At 39.4% G+C, this 13,875-nt stretch overlaps 1 protein-coding gene across 11 annotated transcripts in view; it reads right to left on the bottom strand.

Moving 5' to 3' along the window:
- The window catches only part of MCF2 (MCF.2 cell line derived transforming sequence), a 101,820-nt gene that overhangs the window by 49,065 nt on the left and 38,880 nt on the right, over positions 1 to 13,875 (bottom strand). For 5 of the 11 annotated variants that reach the window (XR_011499779.1, XR_011499778.1, XM_044763015.2 and 2 more), the window contains exons 5-7: positions 3,261 to 3,380; positions 2,339 to 2,455; positions 740 to 889 (exon numbers count right to left, since the gene is read on the bottom strand). Coding sequence is in view for 9 of the 11 variants with exons in the window: in XM_044763015.2 (XP_044618950.2) it covers positions 740 to 889; positions 2,339 to 2,455; positions 3,261 to 3,380 (387 nt within the window). In the remaining 2 variants the exon portion in view is untranslated. Of the gene's footprint in view, positions 1 to 739; positions 890 to 2,338; positions 2,456 to 3,260; positions 3,381 to 13,168; positions 13,604 to 13,875 lie in introns of those variants that run through there. The other 6 variants (XM_070502639.1, XM_070502638.1, XM_070502640.1 and 3 more) reach the window with 3 other exon arrangements.

Genomic DNA, 13,875 nt, shown 5'->3' on the forward strand with positions numbered 1-13,875 from the left:
TTTAAAAATGTCACCTCTACCTAAGAGCTAGTATCTGTCAGTGCCCCCAGCATGCCTATCATCATATAAAGGACATGAGCTATACAGGGATGCCTGGTGCTTGTTCGGATCATTCTTAAACCTTTGGGGGAAAGTGAATCTAAAAGTACTTGGTGGTTGTCTGAATTGTGACTCAGGATCCTTCACAACCCAACACTCCAGACAACTGGGTAGGAGAGCAAAATCAACTTGTTTCCTATGGCCTATTGTAGAAACCATCCAGAACTAGTAGTCTGTGGAAAATGAAGCTTGTAATCAATTTAGCAATGTTTGCCTTGGTCACAATGCTAGGATATGGCAGAGTTGGAACAAGAAACCAGACCTCCTGACTCATCAAGCTCTCCTTCTCCATTTCACATTGTACCTGTGGTGGACGTTAAAACAGAACACCCGTCTTCCTCTTGATTCTTACTCTAGCTTTCCAAATGAGAGGGCCTTTCCATAAGATAACGAATACCTGGTAACACACATGACTGTGGATTTCTTATTCTGGAGCATTTATAAACTATTCTATTTACAAATAAACTTCTCAAGAGAATGCACCACTTACAAAGAGGACACTTAGATTCAACATATCATATACATATATATATCTTTTGTCTCCCTACTCACCAATCGGTGTGCAATGGACACACTGAACACCTTTCTAGAAAAAGAAAGACCATGGAAAACTTTTATTTGTCCACTCTATCAGACATACCTTTAAGAGGTGATACCTTTCAGCACGAATTGCAAGAATTTCTTCTATGGAAGGAATATCATCTGGTAGTTCTGTCTCAGCCAGTTCAGTTCCAAAGGACTGTAACATCTGAGCCATTTCTTTCACTGTGAGGGCAAAATTTTCTATAGCCTGCAAAGAGCCAGTAATTCTTTTAGCTCTATGGAAACTCTGCTAGTGTATCAAAACTTGGATCAGTCACTGTATTTACTTTTATTGAAGTATGACAGCAAACACATACACTAGGAATTCTCCTCTGCTAAGCAAAGTTGGCATTGCCCTTGGCAATCAACTCTAACTTTGCATCTAAGCCTCTAAGAAACTAAAGTGAGGTGAAGAGTCTTCTGGAATGTCTTTTATCTAAATTGCTGTACTTATTTCTCGGATACCAATGAAAATTATCTCTTAAAGATGCCATGTACTGAGTCATTTGTTTTATGCCCTTGAAAAACACAGTGTTTTCCTTATCCTAGCAAACTCTGCAACTATAAAAGGCTTTATAATAACTTTACTTCTGAAGAGAGATGAGAACACCAAAGCCACTTCATATTTATTTATTATCATTTATGAACAAGCATTAGCATTCCAAGCAATGTGACGGACTAAAGTGATGAGGGAACATCTAGTCACAACAATTCATTTCAGGTTCTGTTGCCCTAAAATGTCAAGTAAAGTTTTGTTATTTATTTTGTCTCCAAAATCAATTACTCAGAGAAAGAAGGGCAACACATAGAAACCATACAAACCCTCTGTTTACCATCCAGCTCAAGGTCTCTGCGCTTTTATTTATAGCTTTATAGGTTATATAAGGCTAGACACTGCTGATTCTGACAATACACCTTCATACGAATGAATAGGGCTGTCGAATGCAGAATGAGAGTGAGGAAAATAGAATCCTGATTTAATCAAACACTATTACTTCCTTCAGAAGCGTCCCCACATCGCTGGGATTTGGAGTAGAGATTCTTATACTACAGACTGACACTTGTGAGGCGCGGGGCCCTCGTCTACTTGTAAACTTCTGGAAAAGAAAGAATCTTTGCTACAAATGTGATTGCTTCAAGAGCATCACTAGGATGATGAGATTAATAACATTACTTGCATTTTTTGAGGGCTTGTCATACGCCAGGCACTGTGTCAAGCATTTCACATTTGTTATCTCATTTAATCTTCCCAATATCCCTATGAAGTAAAGCAGTATTATTCCCATTTTATAACTGGGAAAACTGAGACTCAGAAAGGTTCTATAACTTGTCCAAGGCCATATAGCTAAAGGTCAGCAGTGCCAGTATTGGAACCCAAGCCCTCTGTTTCTTCAAGTTACTATATGGCCACAGGAGGGGGTAGGCAGAGTATGATCTCCTTATTCCCTAGGCCTCGCCTTCACTTGCCATCCTCAGTGACTCTTCATCATTTCTAGATATTTCCTATGGAAGAAAATCAAGATGTTGAATTATATATGTATTTGGAAAGTAGGAGACCCAGAAAAGCTGTTTTTCCCAAAGAGGAAAAAAATGCTAGAACTAGATTCAAAGGCTAACATGCGCTATAGGCTCTAACATAAGGGCAAAAGAAACATACATTTCTGAAGATGATCCATTCACTGTGGCAGTACTGCAAGGTGCCGCCTAACTCAGGGGTTAACTGCTTGTCATCAATGTATGTCAGCAAATCACTAACTGAGCTCAGCATAACAACCTATATAAATAAGCAAGAAAGATACTGTTAACTGCCCTCTGTGCCATCCCTCCAGTCAACTCCACAACGAACTGTGGCATTCAGTTAGCAGAACGTCATCCTGCACAAACGGTTCCAGCCATTCTCTCCTGCGCATCCCCCAGCACGCGTATGCACCGCCTTCTTTGTGTAATAACAGTTTTCACTTACAAAACATTTCTCTCTAAAGCAAAATTAACCCCCTCGAAACCAAAACACCTAATTCTCCTGGATCTAAAACTTTGCACTGTTAATGGTCAACCTTCTGACAGAATGTTATGCCTACAACGAAATAAAAGGGCTTTATGCAGTAAGTTATAAGTTATCAGGAAAGACTGATCTTTGCAAAAGTATTTTGCAAAATTTATGAGCACTCTATTCCTAACCCTAATGTATAAAAATATCTTTAAAAAAAAAGAACAGAGTACTCTGAACGAGCTCAGGATGTAAGTTCATGGGAGTTCAAATACATAAAACACACACTCATTTTTACTAAAAATAAAATGTCCTGATTTTTAAACACACCCACACATACATATACACACACATATATAACATATTTGACATCTATCTTTTTCAAAAGGAACTGCTTTGTAACAAATTGATTAATCTATTCCTTCAACAGTAGAAGCAGACAACTTTTAGGCACTTCAAATTTACATTTTTAGAAGACAAATTCTATTTTTTTTCTTTTAACTATTTTGTGAGCACATTAAAACATGAACAGCGTGGTACAAAGTCTTCTTGAGAATTAAAGGGACACGACATTTAAATAATATACTCTTACCGGTAATTTGAGCATGAAATCTTCCTGACTAAATCGAAAGCCAATGTCTGTGAAAGTTCGTTGAAGAAAACTGGTAGGACGCAGAACCAAAACCAAGTGCAAGTTCCCAGGGAACGAAGCCTGTAGAGAAAAGAAGACAGGAAATAAAGAAAAACATTGTCCAAACATGCACTCAACTGAGCATGTATCAGAAAATATGTAACTAAAGGAAGCAAATTTTAAAGTCATAAAAGCTACTAAAAGGATAAAACTTTAAAAATGGATATTGATAAAATCTCAAAACGTGGAAACAGAAATAAAACTAATGTAAGGTCATCAGGTCAGATCTTTGCAATGCTCATGGCATGGAATTTTCTCACACAAAAGTAAACCCCTCTTAAGCTTCACTGTAAAACAGAATTAGGAGGCAAGTTCCCAGGATAGCCTTAAAAGCCAAAAGAAGCTGAAATACTGTGTATTCGCACTAAACAATGGAAGAAAATTACATTATGGAATCACTTTCTTATTTTCGTCCAAGCAACAGTGACTGAGTATCTTCCATGTGTCCACTCCATGTATTTCTGTGAAGGATTATCAGGCACTGTTAGCATTCAGTATACACAAATTAATAAAATATGTTCCCTACCCAACTTGCAAGGAAACAACAGTCTAATATAATAGAGTCCATTAGTAATCGTTAACTCTATAGCACAAGTTGATAAGCGAAACAAAGGAATTAAAATAATATACAACAGGAAATTGTAGCACAGAGCATCCTAGACCTAGGAAAGTCAAAAAGATCTCAAAGCATAAAGAGGAATTAATTGGATCAGAATGTTGTCCTGGTGCACCAAATCTTCCCCAGCTTCGAGAATACTGGCACATAGCAGGCGGTCAAGAAATAATTGCTAAATGAAAGAGTGCAAGGCAAGAATGGCACTATGGGAAATTATGAGGGATGGAACAGTATGGCCCGATACTAATAACAATCACCAAATATCAAATGCTTACTCTATGCCAAGTATTTTGCCAACATTTTCACAGTTCCTCTTCATAATACTCCTGTGCAGTCGTAGGCTATCCTCTCTTACAACTAAAGCAGGTGAGGCTCAGAGAGTTTAAGTAGAACTTGCCCCAGCTGGTGAAGCCTTAATCTGCACCTGAGTCTGTGCTCTTAATCGCTGTACTATCCCACCTCTTCAAGAGGTTCCAGTCAGGAAAGCTAGAGGAAAATGATGCTGAGGGGTGTGGCAATGGGAGATGGTGCTAGAAAGAAGAGCAGGAGGCAGATCAGGAAAGACCTTGGGTTTTTTTCAGGAAGGCAAAGGGAGACTCTAAGAGGTTTTAAGCAGCAGAACAGATCTGCCTTTTAGAAGGATCAGTTTGGCTTTGGGAAAGGACTGAATTTGGACAAGAGTGGAAGCAGGCAGATGAGCTAGGAGGCTGGTACAGTAATCCTAGCGAGGGATGATGAGTTTCTGAACTGGAGCAATAAAGCAGGGATGAGGGTAGAATTTAGGAGGTAGAATCTGAAGACGTAACAACTGAATGTGTCTGATGAGAAAGGAGAGACTAGGACAGTCTCCAGATGGCTGGTTTGAGGAACTGGGCGAGAGGTACAACCCTGACTAACGTGGGGAACACAGGAGAAGCAGGTTTTAAGGAGGGGACAAGAGACTGACTCCCATTCCTGGACATGTTGGGTTGGAAGGGTCAGCAGGCCATCCAGATGATGTCCATCACACAAATGTATGCACAAGCAGGGAGGGAAGGAAGTCTAGACGGGAATGTAGAGTTGGGAGTCATCAGTCTCCAAACAGCAGATTAAAGCATAATAAAGCAAAATATGTCAAAAATGTTTAAAATACAATAATATTTCAGGCATGTTGAAATAGTAGTAACTGAACAAAAGTATAAAACAAAAATTACTAAGATATTGTGGGGGCAGGGGTATACGGGAACTCTGTACTTCCTGCTCAATTTGCTATGAACCTAAACCTGCTCTAAAAAAAGTCTATTTTTTTAAAAAAAATGGTAACTTTCACTGAGGTATAAGACCTAGATTCTTAGGAAAATGACATTTAAAACTGGGGATTTTTAAAATTCAACTTGAGACGGTGATAAAACATCAACAATTAAGTGACAGTGGGAACTAGAGTGAGGGAAAGACAACTGAGTGTGACACTCACAAACAGATAAGAGTACGAAATTACATCAATAAATTAAACAATGATTCCAAATAGAACACCAACTAGGATGGCTGTCCAACTCATAACTCCCCCAGGTGGCCATGTCTGTGCTACCCTCTCCCTTCATGAGAAACTTCTTTCTCTCTGCTACGCACTGAATGTTTATGTCCCCCCCAAATTCTTACGTGGAAACCTAATCCCCAATGTGATGGTATTAAGAGGTGAGGGCTTTGGGAGGTGATTAGGTCATGAGGGCGGAGGACTACTGAATGGGATTAGTGCCCTTAGAAAAGAGACTCCAGAGAGCTCCCTCACCCTTTCTGCCACGTGAGAACCCAGAGAAAAGACAGCTGTATATGAACCAGGAAGCAGGCTCTCACCAGACACCGAATTTGCCAGCACTTTGATCTTGTACTTCCAGCCCCCAGAACTGTGAGAAATAAATTTCTGTTGTCCATCAGCCATCCAGTCTATGGTATTCTGCTACAGCAGCCTTAACTAAGACAGCCTCTTATTATCCTTAATATTGGTTCCAAAGGAGAACTCATCTTTCTGCATGACCTGGCCCTCCCAAAACACAATGATTAGTAGTGGGATGAAAATTTGATGTAAGCAGAACCAATGTCCTGCCCTAGGATGTTTCAAACTAGTGCCGAGGTAAGCAAACTTTGAGGGCGCAGTTCCAGAGCTACTGGTAGCCATGATCCTTGCTGCTGGAGCAGCTTATTTCAAAGAACAATGCCACCGTGTAGACAGAATCAGAAGTAGAGACAGACAGTCCCGATGATAATGTATATCCTACCGTCTATTATGCACATAACGTATATTTTATTTTACGCTAAGCATGGCACATACTTCCCACAGTTATCGTAAGACTTAAAAGAAACAATAAATACAAAAGCACTCTGCAAACTCTAAAAAAACAATAACATAGTTTTTAAAATTTGCCTTGGATTCTTGGACCTAAGGACAAGCAGGTTTAGGTAGAAAACTTTTGGGATATGGATAAAGGCTGCTTAAGAGGAGACTGACTCGGGCCGACCTGGTGGTGCAGCGGTTAAGTACACACGTTCTGCTTCGGCAGCCCGGGTTCGCCGGTTCGGATCCCAGGTGCGGACATGGCATTGCTTAGCACGCCATGCTGTGGTAGGCGTCCCACATATAAAGTAGAGGAAGATGAGCACGGATGTTAGCCCAGGGCCAGGTTTCCTCAGCAAAAAGAGGAAGATTGGCAGTAGTTAGCTCAGGGCTAATCTTCCTCAAAAAAAAAAAAAAAAAAAAAGCAAGAAAAAAAGAGGAGACTGACCCGGGACTTGTGAGAACTCTGGACCTATTTTTAGATTGAGAGCACTGATTCTATTTCTACCCCACTCACTTCAGGAGTTAAGCCTTTCCTTCTCCTTCACCTGAGTAAATTACCAGTCATTATTATTATACTCACCTGCCTTGACCCAGCTTATTTTATCACTTTCAAATGAAATTGGAAGTACCCTACTTTTGTCAACACTTAGAGCAAAATTACTTTTATTCTTTCATGGATTCTAGGTTGATCTGGTCTCATCATCTTTTTCTCTCCAACTTTCCTTAAAACTATATTCTCTGATATTGCGTAGGAAATCTCTAGATGCAAGACCCTAGGGCTGTCCAACGTAAAGCCTGGAATACTTGCCCACCACCAAAATTGTGGGGGCGTGGTGGGGGAGAAGACGGACGATACTATGGGAACAGAGAGACGGCCATGTGGCAACGCTCTGCCTGAGCTAAGGACATAGTCTCTACCCTAGGAGAGCAAAGTTGTCCCAGCAGCCAGGTCCAGGTCCAGCAAAGCACAAAGTAGAAAGGAGAGAGAAGCGGAATCACCGTTCGCGGACTCCGTGGGGAAGCCAGTTCAGGCAGGGCTGGAGGTATTCAGCCGCTCCTAAGTCAGGGACTTTATGTTGGTGGTTTATTAGATCAGTTATTGCCTCCATTTGATAAAGTGGCTTATCCCAAATATTGACAGCTGTATAAGATGTTTCTAAAGATACTTCTACATTCTAATCAGACCATTCTCAAGTAAAACTTTCTGATTATTTTATCATACTTTCTCCTCCCTTAATTCCTTCAAAGAGTTTAGTGATTCGCTTGTCACAAAAAGCCCTCAAAAAATTTGTACTTTTAAATAAAATGCACTATCAAGGATGAACACTTCATTTATTACCTGTATAATTACATTTACAATGCTTTTCATTACAGGATAATTTTAAGACCTTTATTGAGCTACCATGCAAATCTTCTAGAACACATAGATTCTGTTAACCCAACAGCTATTCTCAAACTCAACAGCCATTTGGAGGGATAAATAACTTGTAGGCAGTAGCCATACAACTACTAAACAGTTGGGTGGCACTCAAACATTTCATTTGGTTTGGCAGAGTAATTTATTTAGAAAACGAAATCATACAGCTCAGATCATGTACGTTGTTTCTATCCTTCACGCCCATTAAATCTCATGTATGACTCAGATACACTGGATTTTTCAATCCCAGTCCCATTCACCTATCTCAAACCTAAATAAGCACCGCCATACTGTCTAACCATAGCGAATCCACAAGCTCACATGAATGTTTCTGCACAACAAAGGAAACCATCAACAAAACGAAAAGACAACCTAACAATTGGGAGAAGACTTTTGCAAACCATATATATCAGATAAGGGGTTAATATCCAAAATATACAAAGAACTCATACAGCTCAACAACAAAAAAAACAACAACCCAATTAGAAAATGGGCAAAAGATCTGAACAGAGATTTCTCCAAAGAAGATATACGGATGGCCAACAGGCATATGAAAAGATGCTCAACATCATTAGCTATCAGGGAAATGCAAATCAAAAGTACAATGAGGTATCAGCTCAATCCAGTCAGAATGGCTATAATTAATAAGACAGGAAACAACAAATGTTGGAGAGGGTGTGGAGAGAAGGGAACCCTTGTTCACTGCTGGTGGCAGTGCAAACTGGTGCAGCCACTATGGAAAGCAGTTTGGAGTATCCTCAGAAAATTAAGGATAGATCTACCATATGATCCAGCTATTCCACTGCTGGGTATTTATCCAAAGGACTTGAAAACACAAAGGCATAAAGATACTTGCACCCCTATGTTCGTTGCGGCATTATACACAATAGCCAAGACTTGGAAGCAACCTAGGTGCCCATCAAGGGACAAATGGATAAAGAAGATGTGGTATTTATACACGATGGAATACTACTCAGCCATAAGAAACGACGAAATCCAGCCATTTGTGACAACATGGATGGACCTTGATGGTATTATGCCGAGTGAAATAAGTCAGAGGGAGAAAGTCAAATACCATATGATCTCACACATAAGTAGAAGATAGAAACGACAAAAAAAAAAACCACATAGCATTGGAGATTGGACTGGCGGTTACCATTGGGGAAGGGGGGAGGGGGGAGGGCAAAAGCGGTGATTAGGGTCACATGCGAGGGGATGCACTATAATTAGTGTTCAGGTGGTGAACATGATGTAATGTATCCAGAATTTGAAATATGATGTACATCCAAAAAAAATGAAAATTAAACAACAAAAAAAATAAAAAAATAAAAATAAATAAATAAAACACAGCCTGAATGAGGTGGAAAACGGCAATTCACACTGTTCCTAGACGATGCGGAGTAACAGGAAATGGTGGGGATTGTGGTGAACTGGAAAGCATGGGGGAGGGGCACTTAACTAGTCAGCTCCAGCTAAATGTTGTCCTGTGGGGAGGTGGGCCCAGCTTTGCCAAATCCTTGACTTCTCAAAAGAAGCCAGAAATCCAGATAACTGTGTGAATCTTCAAGATTTTTAAAAATGGGAAACAAACTGAAAGTTTGTTAAAACATTGTATGGTCTAAACAAAACACAACTATAGACTACCAGTTTGCAACCTCTGAATTAAAACTTCTATATATCTGAACATGGGCCAACACCAATGATATGCACACTTCTCTCTCTGTGATCACTGGCTATGAGAATCTGGAGGGGACAGAACACCCTTGGAAAATTTTAACCTGAAAGGCCATATGGATTGAAGATCAGTTCACATGTGTTTGCATCTGACTATACATATAGGTTTAGAGAACGAGTGTTTTCTCTATATACAGATATTTGTATAAGTAAAAGTTTCAAGATAATCCATTTTAAAGCCAGTAGTTAAATGAACAAACAGCATATATCACAAACAGTATCAGATGCACATATCTTACAGCAAACATTGCTCAAGACCATTGAACTTTTCCATTTCGGTTTGGGAATATTACATTTCTAAATTCTTGCGTATGTTGCTTTAAGGATATCTAATCTGTATGGTTATATAAACATGAAAAAGCACAATTTCTATTTTCTCCAAAATCAAACCCTAGATTAAAACTATAAATCGTTTTTAAGAACTTGTCAAAAAAGCAAAGGGATGGGGTCAAGGGTCAGCCTTGTTATATTTTGTGGTTTTTTTCTTTACAAGAAAAACATAAAGGCAGCATGAGAGAGGAAACAGCATTGGTTTTAGGTTCTTGCAGGCATTTTTTTGGACTTCCAACATGCGACTGCTTATAGGCACCTCAGTAAAAGTGAATCTGTTGCCCATGTTCACGGGGCTCAGAGCCATTTCTCCAATCACTGTGCACAGCCACACCCCAGCCCTCAGCAGCAGCTCTCAGGGGTTCCAGTCAGTGGGCCCAGAATCAGCGTTCTCCCCCCTCCCTCCTGGAAGAGACATCTACTCCCTTCTTCTCATGCCTACCCTCAGACCGCCCAGTTATACGGCCTTACGGCAGTTAAGCACAGCAATAACCACCACCAAAGGCATAAACCTGATACATCATTTCATTACTAAAGTCTGGAAATTAACCTTGTTTAATGTTCTCTTGTGTGGCGTCTAAGAGAGGCAATTCATATACCCTCTGCACACTTTCTAGTTATTCTAGTTACTTCTTCAAAAATGTTTAAAGTGGCTTATACAATGTAAAAGTTTGCTTACTTTACTGTAAAAACAATTTATATTCCCATAGCTTTTCTTTTTTGAATCTTTAGGGCAAAGAAATGCAGTAATAATAAGAGGGAACCCTTGACGGAAAGCCTAGTACCTATGTGCCAGGCTTGTTACAGCTATTATCCTATTTAGCCTTCGTAACATTGCAGTGAAGTAGGTACCACGGCCGTTACACAGATGAGCAAACTGAAGCACAGAGTGGTACAGAGACTTGCCCAAGGTTATAGCTGGTGAGCAGAGCCAGCCGGGCCTATCCGCATCCGATGGGCACGCTCTCTCCAGGACACTTAACACTTTTCAGGATGCATACTTAACAATGCATAGACTGAATGCACACTCAGACTTGCTGCCTAGCATTTAGGAATGACGTGACCTTGACATTTACAAAATGGGACAAATATTAACAGTGAAAACAAATTGTTGGAAGCAATTTAGCATCATGGAGCCCACTGAACAGAAACTATTATAATCTAATATCATAACAGACTATAATGTTGAGTTGTTGGCATGTGATTAACTCTGATTAGGTCCCAACTCTCTCTTTAGAATATGCTGGGGAAAATTTCATGACCTCAAGCTATAGAGAAGAGCTGCAAGGCCGTGAGCTACTTCCGCCCTCTTCCCCCATACCCCACCCTTAAAGAGTACAGAAAGCGTAAGTTACTCCACAGATCACCAAACAACTTGCCAAGTGACCTCAGAGGCAGGACAGGCCTGGGCAAAACTCCTTCCTTGTGGTTTGCCCTTCTTGTCACATATCTATTCTCACCCTCTTCTTCTCGAATTTGGCCACAGTCACTGCAATTTCCACCAAGTAATCAGTTTAATTCTCTCTTTGGACTTTAAAGCCACTGTGCCATCCTTTCAGGTGCTACTGATCATAGCCTCCAGAATCAGCCCAACTTCAGAGATGCTTCAGGGCCAAACCACTGTGTCACCTAGCTGAGTCTCAAATTTTTCACTCTGGTCAAGCCTTACCCATGTAAGCAGAACAAATTCATCTTCCACTATCGTTCTGGGCTTTGACTTAATTCAATCATTTCAAGATATCTGTTCCTAGGGGCCACTTAAAGTAATTCATTCAAGAGAAAAATGGAGGAAAGAAACAAAGAAAGGTAACAGAAATGTATGCTTTTGCTTAAGGTCCAAACAAATGTCATCTCCTTTATCAGGCCTTCCCACACAGCTAGAAGTTCTTTCACAATAGCTATTAATGAACACGTCCGACCTTCTCTACTAGATTGAGAGCTCCTTCAGTTCAGCATTTACCTTTATATTTTATATTTATATTTACCTTTATAACCTATACCATGTCTAGTACAGTACTAGATATGCCTATTCAATGAGTACTTGTGTGTTGTATTTATTTGTGTGTCTATTAATGTATGTGTATATACACTAAGTTTGGCACTGAGAAAACATCTATGTGTATAAAGGAATTAAGAACTTTCTGAAAGCTTAAGTCAGTTACTTTTGATAATGAAAGTACCAATGTCAGTTGCACCCAGTACTGCAAAACACATACACAGGCATTTCTTGTGCACCATAAGTTGTTAAAAAGTCTGAAGCAATTATTCCCATAATACAAAATAATGGGTAGAGCTGAAGACACAATAATATCAAAATAAAAGGATTCATATCCTAAACTATAATTTTTAAAACATGATTCTGTGCTAAGAGATTTATTAGAAAATAAATCATTTACTCACCCATTGATGTTCACTGTCATTCAACAACAATAAAATTCTTACTGGTTTATTTCCCTCATCTTACTTTTGACTCCAAATGTCATTTTTTTCTATGCTTGATTTTTACTTTCTCATTTTTTGTGTGTTCTCTTGATTTTTATAATGAGAAAGTATTATATTTTAAATCATAACATCAATAACATTATCTTAAGATTTGAAAGAAAAAGAGTGGTATTTAAAACCTTGTTGATGACCAGTTAGTTATTAAATTAGCTACTGTTATTTCACATTTCTCCAAAATACATCTGAATATCACTTTATAAATTTGCTAGAAATTTAGTATACAAGTTTAACAATGAAGGGATAATTTTAGCTAGAAAAGTGCTTGAAACATATCTGAAAGGAGAGATTTCTAAATTCCAGCCTATAATGAGAAATGAGTCACTTTTTTTTCCTTGCAAAAAAATAGAAGTTGTCAACAGGCTAGAATTCTACATCTTTAAAGTTTGAGTCTGGAGAAGAATTGAAATCAGAAAGATTTCAAATCAATAGACTTTTAAAATTTTTCCCCGGTACAGTAACACCCAGGAAGCTGCCTTTTTAAACGCTGATGAAGCCGTCTCTAGACCTGTCCACATCATACTCTACTTGACCATGGTGAAAGAAAGGATGAATCCTTTCGTTAGATATTATTTTAACTAGTGATTTAAAGCTACTCTGACAAATGATTCAAAATTGCTCACACAGTCTTAAACAACTAGCATGACTAACGATCCTTCCTCATAAACTTGATCACATTTAGATTCTGAAATTCCATTCTACCTTTTTGACTCCTTTACATTTCCCTATGTCAACATCATAGTAATCACATCAATGCAATCCATGCAAATACAAGTCTCCATTCTCTCCATCTGTCCTTAAAAGCCTGGTTCAGCAGTCTGTGCTATAGCAGCATGCTGCAGCATCCCTGCACTTGAACTTGGGAACAGGCTTTCCAAGACTGCAGGCAGAGCCCTTACCGCATTCCTTCTGAACCTCATCTTGCCTCTCGGGGGATTTGCTTCTGCCATCTCGCCTATACACAAGAACACTCTTCTTTTCCAATTGTCAATGCAACATTGATGAAATATGAGCTGCTTCTTGGGTAGTATTTAAAAGCGGCAGCCAAAAATCTCTATCAAACAAAGCTATCGTAGCTGCTTCCATTACCACCGGGGCAGCACTGCAAAAACGCACTAGCCCTGAGTAGTCAGCTGACAGAGCCCTCCCGGCCGCTCATTGTAATTCAGAGCTGACACATTCCCCTAATTACTTAGCCTGATTGAACCTCATGGATTAGCTTGTGCTGGACTGCTTGAGAAGATCAGGCATGTCCTAAGAGTGGAGGAAGGAAAAAGAAATAATAACAACGACTCTCCTCCTAGGGGCTTGATGGGACTGGCTTTCTCCTCTGCACAGTTTGATTTTTAAGGTGGAATGCTAAGAATCTTTGTGAAGGTAGTATTAACTGATACCTTTATTCTTGTCCTGCCCTGGTCTGTAACTTAAAATTCGAAATTTTTTTTTATTAAATTCTATTCTGGGTTTAAGCCTTGTGAAAGGTTAACGGTTTGTGAAATTTTGTCCTAATGATAAGCCTAATGATATAGGAAGGACATAACATGCAAACTTTCTAAGATTGATAGGATTCTCTCCCAAATTCACATTTACCCAAAATGTGCAACTA

Source organism: Equus asinus, chromosome X (genome assembly GCF_041296235.1).
Source record: "Equus asinus isolate D_3611 breed Donkey chromosome X, EquAss-T2T_v2, whole genome shotgun sequence".
Classification (NCBI taxonomy): domain Eukaryota; kingdom Metazoa; phylum Chordata; class Mammalia; order Perissodactyla; family Equidae; genus Equus; species Equus asinus.